Genomic DNA, 25,041 nt, shown 5'->3' with positions numbered 1-25,041 from the left:
CATCGCTGCAGACATGGGTCAGAACATCATAGAGCTTTACTGGACCAGAGGACAGACAGACGGACGAGGGGCAGACGGAAAAAACAGACAACCTCACCGATAGATTTCTGCCGCAGCATACCGTGCTGTGGGCCGTGACCCGAGCTGTACTGGCCACGCTCGTAGCCAAGTCCCAGTCCCGACATCATCCCCATGCCAGACTGATCCCCGTAGTTTGGCTGAAACGATACAGGACATGTGCTGCACAAAAGTGTTTTTCATTTCGAAATCTCTGGCTTTTCCAGCCTCCAGTTTTAGGCCAATATTTGGCCCATTTTTAAAGAGCAAGTCTAAAGGTTGATGTTTTATAACAAACCGATGTATCTACCTCTTTCTCATCTCTACTGAAAACAAATACCCTTCATTGGGCAAGAGGTGGGGTACACCCTGGACAGATCAGTCCATCACAGGGCAGCAGCACGGAGACACACAGGACCAACAGCCATGCACACACACATACCTAACGGCAATTTAGAGAAACCAATTTTCTAAATTGTGCAGGAACCCTGTAATTCCTATTTTATATGAAATGTTAAAGCAAATGAAACAAAAAACCCGAACACAGAACAAGTATTAAAAATAACATAAACCTTACTCTTAGATGGATGTTCACCCAGAACCTGTTCCAATCAATGGGTCTTTTTTCCAATCTTATAGGGGAAAGATATGCAATCATGAACCTGATTAATTGTCTCCATTTTAGAGCATCGATTTCACTAATAAAAAACTGCATTCTTCATCAATCAGGTTTGATCAGCTGACTGATCCGCTTTGCAGGAAGAAGCGATTTTTGTTGATTTCCAGCACATCTGTTTTAGTGGGATTAAGATATGGACTATTTGCTGTTCAGATGTATTATCATCCAGAAAAATTACCTCATAATCACCAAACCTATTTGGACTCATGTAATGAGGAAACTGCCTCAAGTTGATAACATGTGTTTATTGTCAATGTGCTGACCATCTGACCTGCTCGTTTGCTTGACGTGCAGCCCTGCATCATCACTATAGATGAACTGTGCTGGTTTACACCAGCCAGTCACCATGTTTTATTGGGGTGGCACCAAACAAACGTTTTCATCGCAGTCATTACAGTTAAAAGAGAGATCATATTTCTCCTATTTTAGCTTCCCTTCATTGGCTCCCTGTTAAATCCAGAATAGAATTTAAAATTCTCCTCCTCATATAAAGCCCTTAATGATCTAGCTCCATCATACATCAGAGATATGATTGGTCCATATGTTCCTAACAGAGCACTTTGTTCTCAGACTGCAGGTTTACTGGTGGTTCCTAGAGTCTCTAGAAGTAGAATGGGAGGCAGATCCTTTAGTTATCAGGCTCCTCTCCTGTGGAACCAGCTCCCAGTTTTAGTCCGTGAGGCAGACACCCTGTCTACTTTTAAGGCTAGGCTTAAAACTTTCCTTTTTGATAAAGCTTATAGTTAGAGTGGCTTAGGTTATCCTGAGCTACAGGGGTTGGACAATGAAACTGAAACACCTGTCATTTTAGTGTGGGAGGTTTCATGGCTAAATTGGACCAGCCTGGTAGCCAGTCTTCATTGATTGCACATTGCACCAGTAAGAGCAGAGTGTGAAGGTTCAATTAGCAGGGTAAGAGCACAGTTTTGCTCAAAATATTGAAATGCACACAACATTATGGGTGACATACCAGAGTTCAAAAGAGGACAAATTGTTGGTGCACGTCTTGCCGGCGCATCTGTGACCAAGACATCAAGTCTTTGTGATGTATCAAGAGCCACGGTATCCAGGGTAATGTCAGCATACCACCAAGAAGGATGAACCACATCCAACAGGATTAACTGTGGACGCAAGAGGAAGCTGTCTGAAAGGGATGTTCGGGCGCTAACCCGGATTGTATCCAAAAAACATAAAACCACGGCTGCCCAAATCACGGCAGAATTAAATGTGCACCTCAACTCTCCTGTTTCCACCAGATCTGTCCGTCGGGAGCTCCACAGGGTCTATTGCCAAACCTTTGGTCACTCATGCCAATGCCAAACGTCGGTTTCAATGGTGCAAGGAGCGCAAATCTCGGGTTGTGGACAATGTGAAACATGTATTGTTCTCTGATGAGTCCACCTTTACTGTTTTCCCCACATCCAGGAGAGTTACGGTGTGGAGAAGCCCCAAAGAAGCGTACAACCCAGACTGTTGCATGCCCAGAGTGAAGGATGGGGTTGGATCAGTGATGGTTTGGGCTGCCATATCATGGCATTCCCTTGGCACAATACTTGTGCTAGATGGGCGCGTCACTGCCAAGGACTACCGAACCATTCTTGAGGACCATGTGCATCCAATGGTTCAAACATTGTATCCTGAAGGCGGTGCTGTGTATCAGGATGACAATGCACCAATACACACAGCAAGACTGGTGAAAGATTGGTTTGATGAACATGAAAGTGAAGTTGAACATCTCCCATGGCCTGCACAGTCACCAGATCTAAATATTATTGAGCCACTTTGGGGTGTTTTGGAGGAGCGAGTCAGGAAACGTTTTCCTCCACCAGTATCACGTAGTGACCTGGCCACTATCCTGCAAGAAGAATGGCTTAAAATCCCTCTGACCACTGTGCAGGACTTGTATATGTCATTCCCAAGACGAATTGACGCTGTATTGGCCGCAAAAGGAGGCCCTACACCATACTAATAAATTATTGTGGTCTAAAACCAGGTGTTTCAGTTTCATTGTCCAACCCCTGTATCTCTGTAGTTATGCTGCTATAAGCTTAGACTGCTGTAGGACATGACTACTTTCACTCTCTCTGCTACTTTCGTTATTTGCTGTTATTTGAGTTTTAAGTTTTTTGAGTTTCTCTCTGTTTTTTTCTCTTTATAAAAGCTACATCTGGCCTGACTCTGTGTCTACCTGTGACACCTTTCTGTAGGGGGGGCACCGGCCAAGCTGCTACTGCCAACAACTTCATGTTCACCTTCTACAGATGATACACATGGCCCTGTCTTTCAGTGTTTAACCCTGTCTCTCCTAGACATAGCTACTGGATGAGCTTCTATTGTGACTAACTGTGTGTGCTCTCTTTCATTCTCTAGACTTGAAAACTGGCTCAGAGTTCATTTGCTTAGCTGTCATTCTCTCCTAGATCAAGCCACTAAAGAAGCTACATCCACTAACATTTACTTTTCCTTCCCATAGAAAGGACTCCTGGATCAGTGCTTCCTTTGTTCTCTTTGTGTCTCAGCTCGGTTCTCTCAAACCCCCAGTCGGTCGTGGCAGAAAGCCGCTCACACTGAGCCTGGTTCTGCTGGAGGTTTCTTCCTGTTAAAAGGGAGTTTTTCCTCTCAACTGTCTCTAGATGCTCATCCAGGAGGAGTGAATGCTGCAAGTCACTGACTTGATGCAATCAGCTGGGTTTCCTTAGATTTGAGATGACGTGTTGTGAATTGGCGCTATACAAATAAAACTGGATTGAATTGAATTGATACAGGATTCCTCACCGAATATCATAAATACATCCACAGTACCACTGACTCTATAACCCACTGGAACTTGTTTTTTCTGTTTAGCTGTTAATGATGGTTCTATCTTGGCTTTTCTGGATTTAGCTGATTTCATTCAGTTGATTTCTTGCAGTTTGTTTTTAAACATTGATTTCTGTTTCTGCCCATTTCAGGTTATTGTGCAGTTTCTATTTCCAAGGCATTTTGCTTTGAAGAGGCTTTTCGGATCCTTTTTTGGTCCACCTGCATGTTTCCTTTTTACATCCTTCGTCTTTTGTTTGGACCTGGTCCAAATTTTAGACCCAGCTGACTGGGAACAACCAGCATCTTTAGCCACACTTCGTATTTATTGACCTTCATGAAGGAGTTTTAGAATCCTTTTCATTGTTTCAGCTGCCAGCTCCCTTTTTCTGGGACCATGGGTTCTGTCAATCAGCCAGCTGCAACTACTCAGCAGCAGCATCAGAGTCGTTAGCAGAATTAAGCTTGTGCAGGAATTTGTTTCAGAAATGCAAATTACAGTATCAATCTACAGTTTTTCCTCTACTTGATCTGAAAAGGCGAAATCATTCATAACAATCTCATAAGTAATGTTCGGCCATTAGATAAAATAGTTGACTGAAGAGCTGAATGAAAATCCACAAAGAGTAGCGATTTCATATTTTATCCCACACATTAATTAATGTCACAATGCAAACCTCATTGCCATAGAAACTTCTTCCCCTGTCCCTCTTTGGCCCCTGTCCCCGTGTCCCCGACGCCTCGTTGGTGCTGATTGTCTGCTGAGCTGCTGCAAGAATTTCATCGAGTTTATCTGAGAGGGATAAAGGAGTAAAGAGACAAACAGAGAGACAGGGAGAGAGAAAGAGATGTACGGCAATGAAACAGGTATACGGACAGCAATAAAACAGGGAAAAGTTGACAGAACAGATGATGAAGGTTTGGGAGTAAAGAGGGAGATAATCAGGAAACACTGAAGCATCCTTACTCAAAGCCATCTGGTAGACTGTCCGCTTTTTCTCTGAAACTTGTGAGGATTCAAACTCTAAGAGAGGGGAAGGAAACGAGGCCGGTGAGAGTGCCGAGTCATTCTGGACACATATAAATGCACAGTTTTTAACCGGGAGTGTACCTGATTTTTTTTTCCAAGGGGTAGCAGCTGGAAGGAGGACAAAAGGAGAGTCAAGTTTTGGCAGGAGTGAAAGAGCGTTGTTACACTGCATACTAATCATATTCCCCAGAGCTCGACAAACTGAGTCACCCCGTGAAAAACGCACATTCACACCGCCCGCAGCACACAGCCAAAGCATGCACACTCATGTTACAGTAAATAGGCTGCAAACACATATGCTGCGATTTCACGCGAATATGGAATTAGGGCTGGAGCTGACTCCCACCTCTCTCCACTGTCAAACGGTTAGGATCCCGTCAGCGGGGCAGCGAGGAGACAGAGGAAAGGCAGAGTTAGCAGTTAAGCCAGAATATGGAGAAGTGCAGAAAGGAGTGAAGAGGAAGAATTTAGGTGAACCTCACATTCTCGGGTATGACTGAGGTTTGGTGTAAATGCAACAGAGATGGGTTCAGCAAACCACATGTTTTATTGTCTGTAAGTTACTCCAAACATATTCAAACAACATGTTCCTAGAAATTATAGCCAGTTTGGAGACCCTGTGTGCCCTGCGGGATAACTTGGATTTGAATGTTCTTGTTATCGCGCTTCATGACTTACAGGTGAACTGGGATACTGCACCAATCACAGAGGTCAGAAGGTTGACCGCACATCACAACTAAATGAATTCATTAGCATCAGAATCAGCATATGGCAGTGGTTGATGTGGCTTCATCACAAAGTCTGCTCTTTTCACCTTGATTCAAGGACGGAAACAAGCCATGCAAGCCTCACTTGACAAATTAGGCTAAATTATTTTTTAGAAGATTTTAACTCAGAAACATATTTATTTCTTATGCAAAGAAGATTTTTTTATTGGGTTCAAATAAATATTTATCCAAATACATTAATAGTTGCAGTACTATTTCATGTTTACACCTATATACTGTGTTTCAAAGTTATTTATACTCCTCAAACCCAAAAACTGTATTTTATGGGGATTTTATGTGATGGACCAAGTTAAAGCAGTGAACATCTCACAGTTCAAGCTCTGTTCAATCTATCATCTGAACATGGAAAGAAGGTGGCAGAACTGGAAACGTACCAAGACACGAACGTCCACCTAAACTGAAGGCCTGGGCAAGGAGAACATTAATGAGAAAAGCAGCCAAGAGGTGCAAAATGTTATAAGTAGTGGAAAACTAACACTGTGCGTCTACTTAAACACCATTCTTACTGTAGAACATGGTGGTGGCAGCATCATGCTATGCTTTCTTTCAGCGAGGAAAAGGAAGCTGAACAGTTAATGGGTTCATGGTATTCACATGTTAGACTGGCCCAGTCAAAGTCTAGAGTTAAATCTAATTGAGGATCAGTGGCAAAACGAGAAAACTGAAGTTGACAGATGCCTTCCATCCAATCTGAGCTTGAGTTATTTGCAAAGAAGAATTATTAGAGACAGAAAAAAACTGAAGGCCATGTATCCATTTCCTTCCACTTCTCAATTATGCTCCACTCTGTGTTGGTCTGTCACATAAAATCACAAAGAATATATGGAAACTTGTGGTCGTAACACGACAAAATGTGTAGAAGTTCAAGGGGTTGGAATACTTTTACTGTATACATCTTTAACATTAATATGATGAGGTTATTAGTTTTTTATGTCAGATAAGCCACTTGATTACTTTTACCCCTAATCTTATTGCTTGTTGAATTTGATGTAAATGTTAATGTCATGTAAAAAAAAACATTTGAGTTTTCCCTAATCTCTTTGGATTTTTGCTGATCTTCTGACGATCTGTAGGTCTTTTTTTAGACATTAGCTGCTTTTTCACTCATTTTATATCCAATAAATATTTTAGCCGGTTAACCCAGACCTGACCCAAATCATGAAGCAAACAACCATTTAATTTTTAGAGTTCATTGCTTTGCATTCGATTTTTTTTGCTTTAGCATTACATTTGACTCAGGATCTACCAGATGGTCTCATAGTAAACTTGTAATTTACCACAGTGAAATATGTGCCCTTTACATGTATATTTAGTTTTCTAAATCACTGTAATTTCATATGCAGGAGCAACATTTAATGTGTCATATAGTAAATGATAAAACATATAGAAAGATTAAGGTTTCTAACAGGTTGACCCCTCAAGGAGAGAATTACAGCAAAAGGTCAACACAGTCAGGAAGAAGCTCTAGATGGATAACTAGTGCAAAAGAAGACAAAGTCCAAATAAAACCTCTGAAGAAGAGAAACTATTGATGAAGACCAGATAGAAGACTATAAGGTCTGGCTCACAAGAAGCATGAAAAACTTTTTTGTCAGGAAGTTCCGAGTAGGACTTTAGACTGAATCTGTGAATAATTTAACTGGAAAGTTCAGTGAGTATATATTGAGAACAGTGACATCAGAAAAGGGGATTGGTGGGATTTAGGAAACCTGTGCCTTTGTGTCTGAGGGACTGAGGTGTTCATGCTTTGGTCAGTTCAGGTGATCTCACAACCACAAGAGAAGGCAGGGAAAAGGAGGAGATGTGACAACCAATTAGGCAAAAAGGTTTATGTAGTTCAAGACATCTGAAGCGAGGTTCTGTTAAAGGTTATTTAGCATAAATTCACATTAGTTGGCCCTAAAGCAAACTACTATCACCTTAAAATTTAACCTCAAAAAAACCTCCTAGCAGTGATTGCGAACGCTGCTTTATCAACTTCATATATCTATGATCACGTTTTTTGTTGGGGGGTTATTTACTCATTATTCATTCATCTTCTACACCTCTTATTCCATAGTGGGTCACGGGGGAGCTGGTGCCTATCTCCAGCAGTCTATGGGCGAGAGGCGGGGTACACCCTGGACAGGTTGCCAATCCATCGCAGGGCAACACAGAGACAAACAACCATGCCAATACTCATTCACACCTAAGGGCAATTTAGAGACCGGTCAACCTAACAGGCATGTTTTTGGACTGTGGGAGGAAGTTATTTACTCATTATTTGCACAGGAAACGGAGGTAGGAGACGGCGCGATAATTTTTTTCCTGTTTAAAACATGTATCTAGAACAGAACATGTAAATAGTTTCTATTCAGAGTAACTGTCTGATTGTACAGTGGTAGAGTGGTACTGAAATTGTAATGTTTTATTTTATTTTCCAACCATTTTCAAAATAAACAAAATAAAATACACACTTTATTGATTTTCAAACAGCTTTACTTTTAAGTCACACAGTTACAGTTTAAAAGCTTTGTTTTCAGCGTGTGTTTCACACAGGAAGACCATTAATGGTACACCATCTAATATAATTAATCCTCATCTTCTTTAAATATGGATCTGAAAAACTATTTGCCCCCTAACAAATTTCTTCTATTACTGATATTTTCGGTCGTTTCAGTAGTTATCAAATGCTGATTTATTTATTAAAGGAAAACAGCTATCCAACCCACCTGGTCTTGTGTGAAAAGGTTATTGACCCCTACCCCTACCCCTCCTCTCATAGTAGGTGGAACCATGAATTCTGCTCTTTAGCAGAAAAAAATCAAGATGTCAAGAGTTTTCCCCTGCAGGTAAGATATTATCTGCTCACAACTGTTTAACAGAACCTCACTTTGACAAAATCTTCAACTATCCCTTTAAGTTTTAATGCAGTTGTTAGCCTTAGAGAAAGGCCAGCTCACTGACTCCAGCAGCTCTATTTATCATTGCCTTTTATTAATCAGCAGGTGCTCACTGAGCATGCTCAGAACCACCCAGCAGAAGCGGTAAACACCAGAAGATTTAAGCCATCCACAATTAAAACACTGGCAAACATTATGATCTGCGAGTGGGGGCGTTGACCCTCGCTTTGCTCTCTCCTCCCACAATTTTGCCTCAAATAGAGACAGCTTAGCCACACATAATGCTGTTACCATAGGAACAGACCAGGAAAAAAGTTAAATTACTCATCTCAATAATTTTATTCCTGGTGGGATTTCTTCCAGAGGAATTAACAAAAATGTTCAACATAAGCAAACAGAAAAAGGATCAGCTTAGACACTTTGTGGCACCTCTCCTCGAGTGACACCCGTTTTCTGAAAGTGTTTGTGTGTTTATGTTGAGCAGTAAGGCAGTTCGGTTGTCCTCTGACGTTGAAGCTGTGGGAGGGTCAAGGGGGAGTAGGGGTGCAGGAGGTTAAAGGTAAGAGGGCAGTGAGAGAGGAATCACACGGTGGATGGCGACACGTTTCTGGGTGGGGTTACCTGTAGTGGGGGTGCTGGTAGTGACAGTGTGGAACCTCTGAAAAAACAGTGAAATGCATTGAGACCATCATCTGACGCCAGTCTTCATTGTCTTGTTCCTGCAACTAAATAACTGCTGTCCCCTCTTTGCTGTCTAAATTTATCCCTCGCTCAAGTTCGCTTCACACTTTCAGAATCTTTAACACCCCTCAGCTCTGCTTTCACACTGCCTCCATCATTCCTCATTACCTGAGTCTGTTTCTAACCAGTAAAATACCCTCATTCTTTCTCTACATCTCCATAGCAATATGTTCCTTCATCCTTCTGCTTTTATCTGCCAAAAAAAGCTAAATTAAGCCTGTTTCTTACCCATCTCCTCCAGCTCTGAAGTCATTGATTTGGAGCGCAGAGCAATAGCTGGAGTGCTCAGCCTCTTGCTCTGCTGTGGGACTGGAAGACAGGGACGAGGAGAAATGCAGCTGTGGTCAGTCAAGCTGCCCAAGATGAAGCCTTAGTTATTGTGAGTAATTACAATGACTCTTACTCTTCTTCCTCGAGCCTTCCTCCATGTCAGGGTTGCGGGTTACCATGACAACCTTCACCATGAGGCTGTTGCCGCCCTGCCGGATCATATTGACGACCTGCCGATGGCCAACCTTCACAACATTCTGACCGTTGACCTAAGGCATAAACAGAGAGTTGTTCTTATATGGGTTTAAAATCATTTTTAGAGTTTTTATTTATAGTTTTATGGCTATAGGATCAAAATCACACAAAGTAATTGCCCCCTAAACTTAATAACTGGTTGTGTCACCCTTGGTGGCTGCAACTGCCATCAAGTCTTTGTGAAGACTGGCAATGAGTGTTTTACATCGCTGTGGAGGAATTATGACCCACTCTTCAGCCACATTGGAGGGTTTTCAAGCATGAGCACCCTGTTTAGGGTCACCCCACAGTATTTACGTTAGATTTAAGTCTAGATTTTACTAGGCCACTCCTAAACCTTCAATTAGTATTTTTTAGCCATTCAACAGTGGACTTGCTGAAATGCTCTGAATCGTTATTTTCTTCTTACTCTCCTTCTCATCTGTGCCTCCATCACCCTATGGACTTTAACACTTGGGCAACCTGATTTGTGTCCGGTGTGAGCATCTGCTGCAGTAGTTGATGCGCTCCAGGAGAAGGTTTGTTTGGTACACCACTGTTCCATATCGTCTCCATTATTTGTGGATAATGTCTCTCACTGTGGTCCACTGAGGTCTCAACGCCTTCAGAAATGTTTCTGTACAACAACCCGCTCCGGAAAGATAAATGTTATGCATCCAGCATCTCATCTATTCTTGGATTCGTTTAGATCAGGGCATGAGGTGTTGTTTTTTTTTTTTTTAATCTTTTAGAAGCAGAATCAGCTTTATAGGCCAAGAATTTGACTTTGGTTTCACAAGTTCTCAGCATACAAGGTGTCAAGGTGAGGTTTTAAACTTAATGACTCTGTACAAACTGTCAAGCAAGGTGGTGGTAGCATCATGTCGTGGGCTTTCTCAGGGCCAGGGGAAAGGGTGCATTGCACAAAGTGGATGGGATAATGAAGAAGGTCAACTAGCTTAAAATCCTTTAACTCAACAGCTGGATGATTAAAAGTTAGAAAGAGTTGGGTTTTCCCACAGGACAACAATCTTAAACCCACATCGAAACTGGTTTTGGAATGGATAAACCAGGCTGACATTGTGCTCCTTTAATATCCTTCTCAAAGCCTGGACCTCATCTCTATTAAAAATGTATGCAATATGCTTCAAAGCTGGGCTGGTGCCACAAAGCCAATCAGTTTAAATGAGTTCTACTATTTCTGCCAGTCAGAGGGCTCTAATATCAGCCAGAATTAGTTACTGGTGGTTATAAAACTCTGGTTGAGGTGCATCTTGCTAAGATAAATTAAGCAAGAAATTGTGATGGAGTTTGTTTTTGTCCAAATTTGTGAACCCATTTCAATGCAGCTTGATGCTGTGTAACTATTCCTCTATCTAAAAAGAACAGTTAACATAAATCATTAAAGGCCTCGAGTTAATATGATATCCATGTCCATGATGAGTGGATTTTAACTGCTTACCAGAACCAAGTCAATGTTGGAAATATGTCCATTTAGCAACACCATATGAGTTGTAAAGCAGTCAAGAAAGGTTCACACCACTATTGTTAAGAGTGTTCAGATATATAAAACCACCAGAGCTAATGAGAGTTAGCAGCTGCTCCTCCTAGATGAAGATGGAGATGTTCACCCTATCTCCTATAGCTACAAACTCATTTTCTTGGTTAGGATCCATATCCGATGACCACAGATGTGGATTACAAGCTAGGAAGACCTGTAGAGAGAGGTCCATGTTTTAGGTTTAGCTCCCTTTTAATCCCAAGAGATTTTAGCAGTTCTGTAATTTCTTCAGACAGAGCCCCAATCTGGTCATTCTGGACAGATCGCCAGTCCATCACAGGGCAACACAGAGACCCACAACAATGCACACACATACTTAAGGCCATTTTAGAGAAATCAATTAACCTAGCAGTCATGTTTGTGGCAGGAGGCCGGAGTGAACCCAGGTGTGCACGGGCCCCAGGCTGGGATTCAAATAGATTCTTCTTGCTGCAAGGCAACAATGCTACCAGCTGTGCCACCCTGCAGCCCCATGCTAATATTATCCAATAAAGGTTTGAGTTTAAATTATGGCGTACCTCTATGAGAAAATCCCCCATCCTGAGACCGGCTCTCCAGGCCACACCGCCCTCATCCACTGATTCCAAATACTGCAGGGCAGGGAAGGCTGGAGTGGGAGTAAACTCTTCAATAGGAGTTTGAGCTGGAGACACCATAAAATATTAGGATCAGTATTAGGTCTGCAAGAGGAGGTTGTGAAACTACTTTATTACAGCGTATGAATCAGCGTGACAACTTTGAGTTCATCTCAGATTTCTTACCTTTGGCCCCTCTCAGCACAAAGCCGAATCCTTCACTGTCTTTTTTCTGCAGCAGCACCGTCTTCTCCTTGATTATGTAGTCGCTAGCAGAGAGAGGAGGTGAGTCAGAGAGTCAGAAATATTACAAAACCCCAAATAAATAGAATACAGAACTAGAAAATCCTTCAAGTTAAAGACACTGTTCTCTCCGTTTATCGGTCTTCACACCAATACGTAAATACCACTGGACCCACAAATCATCCAGAACTACTAAACCTCTTCCATCTGTGTGCTGGAAAATAGTTGGCCTTGATCTGAAGGAAAGATGCTAAATAGATGCCGTCTTTTAAAGACACAGTGGCAGCATTACTGCAGCTTGGTCACTGAGAATTCGAAACAAGACTGGCCGCCCTGTCGCCATGCCGATGCTCAACTTCTTCATGGCAGCATTGTCCTACTAGAGTCCCATGATCTTTTAACACCTTGCTGCACCCTGAGGCGGATCTAGAGAATCCTGCAATGGCGGCGCTCTATGTGTCAGGATTCCCATAGGAATGTTGCACTGATGCACAGAGCTTTGTGCGGTCACAAGAGAGCTTCTGACGGACACAGACAATAGTTTGGAAAGTTCTGCTGCCCAAACTGAGAGCTTATTGCCTTCAGGGCAAAACTGACGCCATGTGCTTGCTGAGGATGAGGGATTGCTGCAAAGGGAGTGACTTATTTGGATTGGGCTTTCTTATAAAATATTGCATTATATCTCGGATTAAGTTGGATTGTATGTATTTGGATCTGAATCTGTAGTATTTTATATTATTGCAATAAATCATATTGATTTTAATCGAATTGGGAATAAACTGAATACAGTATAATTGGATATGAACTGGATCGGTTTGTCTTGTAAAGAGCATTGAGAGGACATCTGTTAAGATTTGGAGTTATATAAATGAACAGAGCAGAGCTGAACTGAATTCACACTGAAGGAATTGTGTCCACCTGCATCTACTGCCTGTGCTGGCGGCACAAATGTGTATCGTCAGAGTCCACACAAAATCCTTCCAAGGACTGCAAATGGCCCACAGGCCAAACTCTGGACACCCTGGGCCTGATTAACACTGTTCACTCTCTTTTTACTGATTTTCAGTCCAGTTTACAATGATTTTCTAAAAACTTTTGACTGATGCTCACTCAGACTTAGACTCTTAATAAGCAATCCTTAGTTTCATTTTTAATTGAATCTTTAGGCACTTTGTTAGCAGCAGCCATTCTCAAAAGGCATAGTTCGTTCTCATTCAGCTGACTTTTAAAGGTACCAAGGTTAACACAGTTGGACATGTAGGAAATAGTATTTTAGTACCATTAAGGCTTCCCAGGATTGCCAAAGGGACGAAAACTTGGCCAGCATTAGAAAGCAAACTAAAGCACAATGCATCTCTCAGGTCTTTGCTACCTGTTTAATGGTTCTTAAAGACTTGGCTTGCAGATAATGTTTTTAAAGCTTCTTCTTTCATTCTCCTCTTTAATCACCCTTTGAACCAACTTCACATGAATTCATGATCATGTACAAAAACTTAATAAACCTTCTCAAAACCACGAGTATTATTATTGCATTGATTATGACATACTGTCGCTATCATTTTTACATTCAATTTTATTAATTTCTGTTTTCCTATGAAAATCAACTCTATTGATCTGTGTTCACATCTGTCTGAGGTTTCATTGATTAACATTCACTGAAAATGATCAAAAATAGCATTTGACTTTGAATAAACATGATTTTACATTTAGACAAAGGATAATGTTTGCATTTCCTAAAGAATTTAGTTTTAAAAGATTCGAGACTTTTGTCCAAAAGCGACAGTATTTAACAGACTTGAAAGGTCTAACTCCTTGGTAAAAACATAAGGGATTAGGATAGGGATCCTTTCAAATATTGTAATTTATATATTTGCATGTTTTTTTATGCATTTGATGTATGTTACTTATTCTAGTGACTTTACATGTTTGTAAATACAGCATTTTAAAAACAGGGATAACAGAGATTTACAATATTTTTCATCTATCTATGGACGACTTGATGGAACTTAAAATATATCTCTGATGGTAACAAGCTGCAAATGAAAGCAACAAACAAATATTGTTTTTATTCAGAATAAGATGAACATAAAAATAGTTTTATATGCCGCTGCTTCTGGGATTAGCTGTGCCTCACTTTCGTGAATGCTTTTGACAGTAAACCCAGCGCCAGTATTTACCAGAACCAACAGCAGGAGATGCTATATACAGTACCGCTTGTTGCCTCAGCAACAGCTAGAACTGGACACAGAGAAAGTTAGGCAGGTCCACAGCAGAGCCAAGATATGTAATGGTAAACTATTAGTCACTGACAGCAGAGAGCAGGAGCTGGATACGTACAGGTGGAGCTGACTGTGTGACGGTGCTAAGGCAAAACCAGGGGGGATAAACGGTGTATCCACCGTGTAATGAAATGTGCATTTACTCAACTAAAATAGTTATAAGGTGCTTTAGCAGATTCTGTTTTAAGGAAAACATTTTTCCTTGACTCTGTTATCCTTGTCTTGAGCTTTTCTCGTGCAGATAGTCCTCCCAAGTCTGCGGCCTGATTCAAAAGCTGAGCTAGTTTCTCTTGTGTTTCACAGGAGATTATGAGTTTATGGCACTAGTGGCCTTAATTCACGGTATTTCAGACAGGAAATGGGTATGGAAGAAGTGGAGAAAGACATGCAACAAAAGTCCTGAGGTTGGGTGTCAAACCATGTTGTCGACATGAAATAGGTAGGACAAACTACCATGCATGCACTGACTCATACCTAAAGTCAATTTACGGCAACTAGTTGATTTAACCTTCATGTTTTTGCACTCTGAGAGGAAGTCTGGAAGTCAAAGTACCTGGAGAGATCCGCACATGCATTGGGAGAAGATGCAAACTCCAGGTAGAAAGAGCCTAGGCTGGAATTCAAACCCATTACCTTATTGCTGCAAGGCAACCGTGATTTCAACAGCACCTCATTACAGTGATAAACCTTCCCAGGAATGACCTAAATTACTCCAAGAGCGCACTAACGACTCATCAAGGAGGTCACAAATAGATCCCAGAACAACATCTAAAGCTCTGCAGGCCACACTTACTTCAGTTGAGATCAGTGGTCATAATTCAACATTAAGAAAGAGACTGGGCAAAAATGTCAATCATAGGAGAGTTACAAAGTGAAAACTACTGCTGAGCAAAAAGAACACAAAGGCCCAAAAATAACTTAATTATCCCTGAGACATTTGGGAAAATATTCTGTTGAATGATGAGAAGAAAAGTGGAACTTTATGGAAGATGAGCCTCCAGTTACACCAGGTGTAAAGCTAAGAAGGCAGTCATCAGCACATCATCATATCGACAGTCAAACATGGCGGGGGTCGGGTAATGATCTGGGGCTGCTTTTTTGCTTGAGGTCCCGGGTGCCTTGCTTTAATGGATGGAATCCATGAAGTCTACTCTCTAGCAGAAAATCCTGAAGGAAAATGTCTAAACACACTTGGTTCATGAAGCAGGAAACCATCTGAAGCACATCAGCAGGCAAAAAACAAAATTATGAGTTTGGAGTGGCCTAGTCAAAGCTCCGACTGCCAGTTATCACAAACACTTTGCTGCTAAAGGGGCACAACCAGTTTGGGTTAGGGGGCGATTACATTTCCACCCAGGGCTAGGTTGATTTCCATAACCTGGTCCTCTAATAAATGAAATCATCATCCTCTCATTCATTCATCTTTGTCTGATATTAAAATTAGTTTGATGATCTGAAACATTTAAATGTGACAAAAAAATCAAAAACAAGCAATCTGTACAGCACTGTATCCAGACATTAATTTCATACTTTTTCAAACCATGTAGAAACAATGTAAGAGAATAAAAATATTCTATATAATGTGTTATATATAATATAGTACTGTTGACCACAAGATGAGAACTGTCCAGTTCTATCCAGTACTGCGAATGTTCAGAGATTTGTCCTGTTAGAAACTATTGAACCCAGACCCAAAGTTCGGGAACATCTTAGAGGAAAAATAAGAAACCTTAAACAATGATCATGCTATAACAATCCTCATAACAATCCAATATGTCAGATATTAAGGTTTCATTTTATTTTAGCAACTCCAGTATAGTTTGCTGAAATGTCTTATATAATTACAGACTTTTCATAGACCTCAGACCTGACGTAGGTTTCTACCATCCCCATCTGTAACATATCTGCTGTGGTTGTCTTGTTATGAATGAACACGCCATACAAAACAGTGACTCAGAGAGGCAAATATATATATATATATATATATATATATATATATATATATATATATATATATATATTTATATATATATATATATATATATGGTATCTGCTGTAACATACTGTAACCACATGCCGATAATCCCATCATGCACCAAAATAGTCCCAGCCCACTCCATCTGTTCAGTCCTCTCATTTCCTCTTTTTTCACTTGTTCCCGTTCGGACAGCTCCTCCACACTGATCCTCCCTGATCACAGAGTTAGTTTTTCCCCCTAATCACATTTCCTCCACTGAGATCTTTTCCATTCACTCTATTAAGTGTGTAATTCTGTCTATGAGCTGTGAGAGCCACTCTGTCCCTACCACAGCACCATTATTCTTGTCTCCTTTGGTCCATTTCTGCTGCCCACCTCAGATCTGAAATTTTCCCAAGAACCGGGTGAACATATCGCATGTTCTATGTGAAACGTTTAATTTAATGTTTATCGTTCGTTCGTCGTCTTCCGCTTATCCAGGACCGGGTCGCGGGGGCAGCAGACTCAGCAGAGACGCCCAGACGTCCCTCTCTCCAGACACCTCCTCCAGTTCCTCCAGGGGGAGCCCAAGGCGTTCCCAGGCCAGCCGAGAGACATAGTCCCTCCAGCGTGTCCTGGGCCGTCCCCTGGGCCTCCTCCCGGTGGGACGTGCCTGGAACACCTCCCGAGGAAGGCGTCCAGGAGGCATCCGGTATAGATGCCCGAGCCACCTCAACTGGCTCCTCTCGATGTGGAGGAGCAGTGGCTCTACTCTGAGCCCCTCCCGGATGGCCGAGCTCCTCACCCTATCTCTAAGGGAATGCCCGGCCACCCTACGGAGGAAGCTCATTTCAGCCGCTTGTATCCGTGATCTCGTTCTTTCGGTCATGACCCAAAGTTCATGGCCATAGGTGAGGGTAGGAACGTAGACCGACCAGTAAATTGAGAGCTTTGCTTTTCGGCTCAGCTCTCTCTTCACCACAATGGACCGGCACAGCGCCCCCATTACTGTGGCAGCCGCACTGATCCGTCTGTCGATCTCCCGCTCCATTCTTCCCTCACTCGTGAACAAGACCCCGAGATACTTAAACTCCTCCACTTGAGGCAGGAACTCCCCTCCAACCTGAAGAGGACAAGCCACCCTTTTCCGGTTGAGTACCATGGCCTCGGACTTGGAGGAGCTGATCCTCATCCCAGCCGCTTCACACTCGGCTGCGAACCGCCACAGCGCATGCTGTAGGTCTTGGCTAGAGGGGGCCAGCAGGACCACGTCATCCGCAAAAAGAAGAGACGAAATCCACTGGTCCCCAAACCAGACCCCCTCCGGCCCTTGGCTGCGTCTAGAAATCCTGACGCCCTGTGGGGGGTGCTCCAGGAATATGGAATCGGGGGCCCTTTAATGTTTATCCTAAAAATTTTATTACAATAAGGGTTAAATTCACATTGAGCCCAACGTTCTTTAACTACTCAGCTTCAACCCAACACAAAAACTAAAGGCTTTTAACCCTCAACATCTCTGATTGAGGTAAACCCAGGAATAATGAGACCAACAGCTGCAGTAACAATTGGTTTACAGTGCATTTCTAAGTACTTTTTTATCTCCTAAACAATCATAGTGATAATACAGTGCAGATGTCCAGAGCCTTCCAGTAACATAGACTTTCTTGCAATCTCCTACATTGGTCTTAATCAGCAGTTCTCAAGGCTTTCTAAAGGTGTTTAAAAATTTGTAGGTAGACTTTCTCTTATTTTCACTCCAGTTCTTGACCAGTTTCAGAAGACTTTTATTTTTTCTGAGTTAATATATTTAATTATAAAATGAATCATTAAGGGATAAAGATTCTCCTGAACTCAGGAGATGAATATGTTAACCAACACCACTTGTCCCTTCCCTTTGGACAGGTACCGTTTCTGCCTGTAGGGGCAGAACAAGGCTTACAGAACCTTGCAAAAGTAATCAAGTACCTTTTTCCTATCCTGTCACAGTAAACCACCAACTTCCGTGTATTTTAGTGGGATTTTAAGTGATAGACAAGAGTCCAGCTGACAGGTCAGGGAATAAGTTAAAGCAGAATTTTGTTATAAAGCAATATCCCAGCATGGTCATGCTTCGATCTAAACCATGTACCCTGAAAGGACTTGTAGATGCAACTGCAGCCAACGGTGGTTGATTCAGAGAGGCCGAGTAAATGTGCACAACATACGTAAACACAGCATAAAATCCTAACAAATACACTGATGTTTATGTGAAAGAACTTACCAAAGTAGAAGCAAAATGATCACTTTAGTTAATATGCTTGTCCAGGGAGTACACAGAAAAAAAAAAAAGAGTACAAAAACTACAAACTGCCTCCCCGACTGGTGTAAGAATGAGACTATGAACTAATCTGACCAACAAAGCTCCATCTGCATCACACAACATCCTGCAAGAAAACAAAAACAAAGCCAAAACGATCTCTATTAATGCATTCAGTGCTGTGTGTGTAACTCATAAGCTGCCACGTGCCCCCACACTGTGAACAAATACTGACAGAAATAGCTTTAGAATATATAATGAGCAGGCCGCTGGAAGATGAATGTTGCACTTATAATCAGTCTGTTTGTTTTAGCACTTACATCACATCCAAACAGTAACTCTGACTCAGGCTCTGGCTTTGCCATCAACAATAAGTGATGTTAGCTGTCCCAACTAACCGGGTCTGTCTTCTCAACCAACTGTGTCTGACAGCCCTTTAAAAAAACAGCTGTGTCACATTGCAACAAGCATTCTGCAAATGCAGCTGAAAGAGATGCAGACTATTTCAGCCCTCTGCTTCCTTAGATCTGCAGATGTGGTCATGTCTTTTCAGAGTTTCTGGGTAATCTTCTTACATGTGTGACGTCAGAGGATGTCTGTGTGTCAGTGCTAGCACTGTTTGTACTCGAAGTTGTCATGGTTTGGTGAAACGATACAAGAAACAACATTTCACTATGAATGAAAGAAAGCTAAGATCTTGTGTTGAGTCGCTGTTAAAAAGCAGATAAAACTAACTCTGTTTCGAGAGTTTTGTGCAAAGGTCGAACATTTTGTTTCAAAAGCTACCAGACAGTGTCATAAGTTGTCAAGGCCTTCAAAACTCTGAATTTTTCCCTTTCAAATTATTGAATGTTTTCAGATGGATCTTTCAGACAGTTTAGGACTTTGGGATAATCCATACAAAGGATGGACCAGTACAAATCCCAGTAGTTTGTATTTGTGTGCTGTTTTACCAAATCATAAACCATTTAAAAGAAATCTACAATCTGTGAAGATTAATTCAGTCCACCTTTGACTTCTCAGAATACTGCAGTTTCCAAGCAGGACCCAAACTAAGGCGGGCCTATTGCAAAAAAATAGAAGCGAATTTAGCAAAGCTGTCAAAAAAATCTCTATTTATCGTAGAACCATCCAATTCAGGTCGGATCAGTTTTTAAATTTTGATAACTGATGATTAAATGCCCTCCAGAATCTTTGAAAAAGAATGGTAAACTTTTCTTGTATTTCACAAGTAAAATGAATAGTTAACAAATCATAAACTGTGTTTCAAAAAATCAGTAATCAGTGTAAGAAAATGGAGTTTAGGTTTGACCAATATTAAGTATTTTAGATTTTAAACTAAGAATAGGAAGTAGCTAATTGGATTCTACCCCACAGTCCCCTGTGTATGATATTATTCTCCATACATGTTGAGGGTTGTATTAATGCTAATTCAGCCAAACAAGGCCATCCTAGCTAGCAGTTTGTCAAACATTCAATAGGAAAGGTTTGAACCTTAAGAACTTCAACACATTAAACTAAAGTCTGGCTCCTTAGAAAAAAAATTTGTTTGATTGTCAGGAAGCAGTAGTAATTGCCAACAAGGCCTGTTCTCCAAACGCCTGGACCAAGGAGTTTGGTTGGGACACAAAAACCATTTCCTCCAGAAAAAGAAACTCTGGCTGGATTAAAGCCGACCAAAACCTTTAGGGAGAATCTGTTGAGCTCTGATGAAACTGAACGTTAAGTTTTGAGGCATAATTTCAAATGGTATTTTTGGTAAGCGGGCTTGTTTGGACCAGGTAGACCCCTCTTTTGTAAGAGGCCCCCACTCCGGTAGAACATGGGGTTGGAGCAGGGGGTCTGGGTCTGGGCCAGGGTCGCTCGGGTTTGGGTGGTGCCGGCACTAGTCTGGGCTGGTGCTGGGGCAGTCTGCCTGTCTCCATCTCAGAAGGAAGGGGACCACCTCCTGGGTCCAGGGGCTGGTTGCCCCTCTGGGGTATTGGTATCTGGACCTGGGAGAATAAAGTATGTATGGGGAGTATGAGTGGGTGTTCCACGACCATTGTTGTGTGTCTTAATGTTGGCTGTGTGGGTGTGAGTGTTTTTAACCTGTACACATGAGGGTGTGAATATGTGATTGTGACTGTGTGTGCCTGTTTTTGTGTCAGGTTGGTTCTTGGGGTGCTCCCTCTCCAGGATCAGTTTAGGCCACCCATCGAATGTGGGGCCTATTTCCTCCCCACCACACTCCCTCCTAGTGTATTGGTGGTTCTCGGTGTCCGGGGCTGGGTGCTTCGGTGTGTGTCGGCTCACTCTCGTTGGCTGCTTGTCAGGGCCTGGGCCCCCTGGCTCTGTCGGGCCTCTGCTTGGGGAGGGATGTGCCCCGGGGTCTCGGATCTCTGGGTCCATGGCTGGATCTGCTCTGGCGTAGACGGCTGCCGGCGGGGCCTGTGGGCTCGTAGGCTATGCACAGTGGCTGCTGGGTGGTTCCCCTGAGGCTCTCCTCTGCTCTTCTCTGGGGGCATTGCAGTAGTCCCAGCGGTGGTCCTCCAGGGGTTCCCATGCTCTGGGGGGCCTTTGAATGTCTGTGGCTCAGATCTCCTCTGTGTCTGTCCCAGGTCCAGGTGGGCAAGTTTGTGACTCCTCACACTCGCTATTGCATATTTTTATAACCTTCTATACACAAGTGTGCTTACACTTACACCCACAGGTGTTTAGAATCAGATGTTAGCCATAATGCTCCACTTGTGAAAGTAAATCTGTTGGGCTTCTTCTTGGCACTCAGACCACAATTCTGAGTGCTACTCTGCCAGACGTGAAACGTTAAAAAAAATAAAATAAAACTAATATACAGGTCCTTCTCAAAATATTAGCATATTGTGATAAAGTTCATTATTTTCCATAATGTCATGATGAAAATTTAACATTCATATATTTTAGATTCATTGCACACTAACTGAAATATTTCAGGTCTTTTATTGTCTTAATACGGATGATTTTGACATACAGCTCATGAAAACCCAAAATTCCTATCTCACAAAATTAGCATATCATTAAAAGGGTCTCTAAACGAGCTATGAACCTAATCATCTGAATCAACGAGTTAACTCTAAACACCTGCAAAAGATTCCTGAGGCCTTTAAAACTCCCAGCCTGGTTCATCACTCAAAACCCCAATCATGGGTAAGACTGCCGACCTGACTGCTGTCCAGAAGGCCACTATTGACACCCAATAATGAACTTTATCACAATATGCTAATATTTTGAGAAGGACCTGTATATATATATATATATATATATATATCAAAAGGTGCTTCAAAAAATGACATTTAGCAGGAGTGGGAAGATATGACAGCCACCCTCTGCTTTACATGGATCATTTTTGTTAAAAATTAGAATTTTCTGAAGATCTCAAGACGACCACATGTTGATTTACAACCCCAACTGAGGGAATTGCTGCTTCATTGCATATTCGAAAAGAGTTTTAGCTTAAACAAATTAGGGATCAGCAAACAAATTTAGGTCTGTAGCTTAGCTTTTGTAGGTTATACATTTCAGAAGACATACCCATTGACCTGGGACATCATGTTTTATTTTTCTAAAAGCCAACAGAGGGCCAAGCTACACACCATAGACAGCACCGGTTAAAAGCCAAGCCTTTAAACAGATCTGGCCCAAGCAGGCTTCCACAGCGGAGTCAGAAAGCTGCTGGAACTTGTCACGCATGCCGCATCACTAAAATTCCCACATCAAAAGCTGTAGACAGCCTCTCTCACACAAAACATGCCGCACATCAAACCAGACCCAACTTTGAGGTGTTGCATGTCCCTGTGTGACATGACAGCTGGAGAAATTTGCCAAAAAAATGCCTTCTGCTTTAATCCTTTTTTATTTTTCAGGACAGCAGCAAACAGCATTACTTCACATGGGTACACACACACACTTTGGCATATGACTGACATAAACAAACATGCAATCAGCCTCCACATCAGTAAAGGCAGCAGGAATCACTTGTGCCAGTGCAGCACCGCCAGAGGACATTTGTTCAGAGAACGATTCAAAGCGGGGAGCAAGAAAGCGACACACTCACACATGTCCGTGGAGCGAATCACACAGAACGACTGTGCTGCTCACACGGCAGCAGCAGCTCCTCCTCACACACTCACTAAATTGAACACATCGTCTGCACGCATGCTTTGCAACATCTGCCAATCTAGTCGATCCTGCCCTGCCATCCGTGATGTCTACATGCATGCACCCCTCCTTCTACCCCTACCTCCTCATCAATTACCACCAGCAACCAGAGGAAGAGGAGGTTGAAGAGGTATAAAAAGCCATGGCAGGTACCTGTAAATGAACCAGACGCTCCTGTTCACAGGGCCCAGCGACGGCCAGGAAGAAGAGAGGGAGAGGGAGAGGGAGAGATCCTCCTCGCCGCATGCCCCCATCGCCATTTCCTCCCCTCCCTCTCCTCCTCCTCCTTCTCCTGGTCCTTCTCCTTCTCGTCTTCCAGTGAGACAGCAGTGAGCGCGAGCAGCGAGAGAGGAGAAGAAGAGGAGGAAGAGGAGAAGAGAGAGACAGAGGAAGGGAAAGGGAGAGGGCCAAACTCTCCCAGCCCCTTCATACTTAAGACGGAGAGGAGGAGGAGGAATAGGAGAGAGACTGAGGGATTGAGATGGTTAGCTGTGACTGCGGCACAGAGAGAGAGGAAGGAGGAGGAGGAGAGGAAGACGGTGGCTTAAAGAAGTAGAAGAGATACTGGGATGGTTCACAGGGGTTTCGAACATAAACACACACAATCCATGCATGACTCAATCAATCTTTCTTCAACCTCCTCATCCCATTTCATTTTATTCACTCAAACAGTTTCAGTAATGCCATAATTTCTAATTCATTGGGATAGATGTAACTGGGATAAGTCTGAACCACAACTCTACATTAATCTTCAGCCACTTATCTATCGATTTCTATACCTGCTCAGTCCTTGCATGGTTGTGGGGGCTGATGGTCATCTCCAGAGAAGACCCTGGACAGGCTCCAGATACATAAAGGACAAATACAAATGCACACAAACACTCACACCACGGGTAATTTAGAGCGACCACTTAACCTAATGTGAGAACATGCCAACTCTAAACAGAGAAGTCCCAGTTTGGATTCAGGATCCCCAGGATCCTCTTTCTGTGAGGCAAAAGTGCTAACTACCGCCCCACCCTGTTTGTAGTCATCCCTGACACAGTCCCTTGAAGTCCTTCAACTTTTCCACTTTTTTCACATTAAAACCATAAACATCAATGCATTTTGTTGGGATTTTATGTGACAGACTACACAAAGAGCCTTATTGTAAAATAAATATACCCTCTACAGGGTACTCGAGGGTTCATGGGAGTTTGCCCAACTGGTCCACATGTGTTTTGTGGACCTGGAGAAGGCATTCGACTGTGTCCCTCGTGGTGCCCTGTGGGGGGTGCTCCAGTAGTATGGAATCGGGGGCCCTTTATTAGGGGCCATCCGGTCTCTGTACAAGTGGAGCAGGAGTTTGGTCCGCATTGCCGGCACTAAGTGAAGCGGCTGGGATGAAGATCAGTTCCTCCAAGTCCGAGGCTATGGTTCTCGACCGGAAAAGGGTGGCTTGTCCTCTTCAGGTTGGGGGGGAGTTCCTGCCTCAAGTGGAGGAGTTCAGGTATCTTGGGCTCTTGTTCACGAGTGAGGGAAGAATGGAGCGGGAGATTGACAGACGGATCGGTGCGGCTGCCGCAGTAATGGGGACACTGTGCTGGTCCATTGTGGTGATGAGAGAGCTGAGTTGAAAAGCAAAGCTCTCCATCCATCTGGCCTGGGAACGCCTTGGGCTCCCCCTGGAGGTGCTGGAGGAGGTGTCTGGGGAGAGGGACATCTGGGTGTCTCTACTGAGTCTGCTGCCCCCGCGACCCGGTCCCGGATAAAGCGGAAGACGATGAGTACGAGTACGAGATATATGCATTAAATAAATACATTTATCGATAATGTCAGGATCTGTGCCATGTCTGTTTGTTTGGTGCTGTTTACTATGCTTAACCTCTAGATGGCGTGGAACCTGGAGGAGAGGTGACAGGTGTTTTCTATTTCCCTGATTACCTGCTGAGGAATATTTAAGGAGGAGGCTGCCAGCAACTCACTGCCAGAGTGTTGTCTTTAGTGGATTACCTGAACCTGACTTTGCCTTCTGGATTGAACTCTGCCTGGATTGCCCTCTTCTGGAAAGAAGCGATCCAGCTCCATGAACAAAGACTCAAGCCTCTTGTTACTTCGTTTGATCACACCGGCTGGCAGCCTCCTGATTTCTTCGCTCCTTGGATCACCCTCCATGAACCCTGTCCACCCTCCTCCATCCACTGCACCAACTTCAGAAACTCTTGGACCAGCTAACCATCTTGGCACACCAGTATTCACCATCCTCAGTCTCACGGGTAAACAACCCTTTGTTCTCTCCACCTCCCTCTGGCGGATCTCCCCATCTATCCAGTAAGACAGAATTATTATTTAAGAATTCAGATCCTGAGTTACTCCTTGCTTACCGTTCTGTTTATTTTACAGTTGGTATCCCGGTTCCAGTTCCCTGCACATTTCCTTACATTGTAAATAAACTCATTACCGTTAAACTCAGTCTCCTGAATTGCTTTGTGCAT

General features: G+C 42.8%; 1 protein-coding gene across 5 annotated transcripts in view; it reads right to left on the bottom strand.

Moving 5' to 3' along the window:
• Nucleotides 1-25,041, bottom strand: part of LOC124863095 (SH3 and multiple ankyrin repeat domains protein 1-like) — a 117,270-nt gene that overhangs the window by 14,419 nt on the left and 77,810 nt on the right. For 3 of the 5 annotated variants that reach the window (XM_047357337.1, XM_047357336.1, XM_047357340.1), the window contains 9 exons: nucleotides 11,803-11,885; nucleotides 11,560-11,684; nucleotides 9,380-9,515; nucleotides 9,205-9,285; nucleotides 4,912-4,920; nucleotides 4,647-4,673; nucleotides 4,503-4,559; nucleotides 4,213-4,328; nucleotides 98-218 (listed from right to left, as the gene is read on the bottom strand). In XM_047357337.1, the coding sequence (XP_047213293.1) occupies nucleotides 98-218; nucleotides 4,213-4,328; nucleotides 4,503-4,559; nucleotides 4,647-4,673; nucleotides 4,912-4,920; nucleotides 9,205-9,285; nucleotides 9,380-9,515; nucleotides 11,560-11,684; nucleotides 11,803-11,885 (755 nt within the window). The remainder of the gene's footprint in view (nucleotides 1-97; nucleotides 219-4,212; nucleotides 4,329-4,502; nucleotides 4,560-4,646; nucleotides 4,674-4,911; nucleotides 4,921-9,204; nucleotides 9,286-9,379; nucleotides 9,516-11,559; nucleotides 11,685-11,802; nucleotides 11,886-25,041) is intronic. The other 2 variants (XM_047357339.1, XM_047357338.1) reach the window with 2 other exon arrangements.

Source organism: Girardinichthys multiradiatus, chromosome X, assembly GCF_021462225.1.
Source record: "Girardinichthys multiradiatus isolate DD_20200921_A chromosome X, DD_fGirMul_XY1, whole genome shotgun sequence".
NCBI lineage: Eukaryota > Metazoa > Chordata > Actinopteri > Cyprinodontiformes > Goodeidae > Girardinichthys > Girardinichthys multiradiatus.
This window is presented reverse-complemented; position numbering and strand designations above follow the sequence as displayed.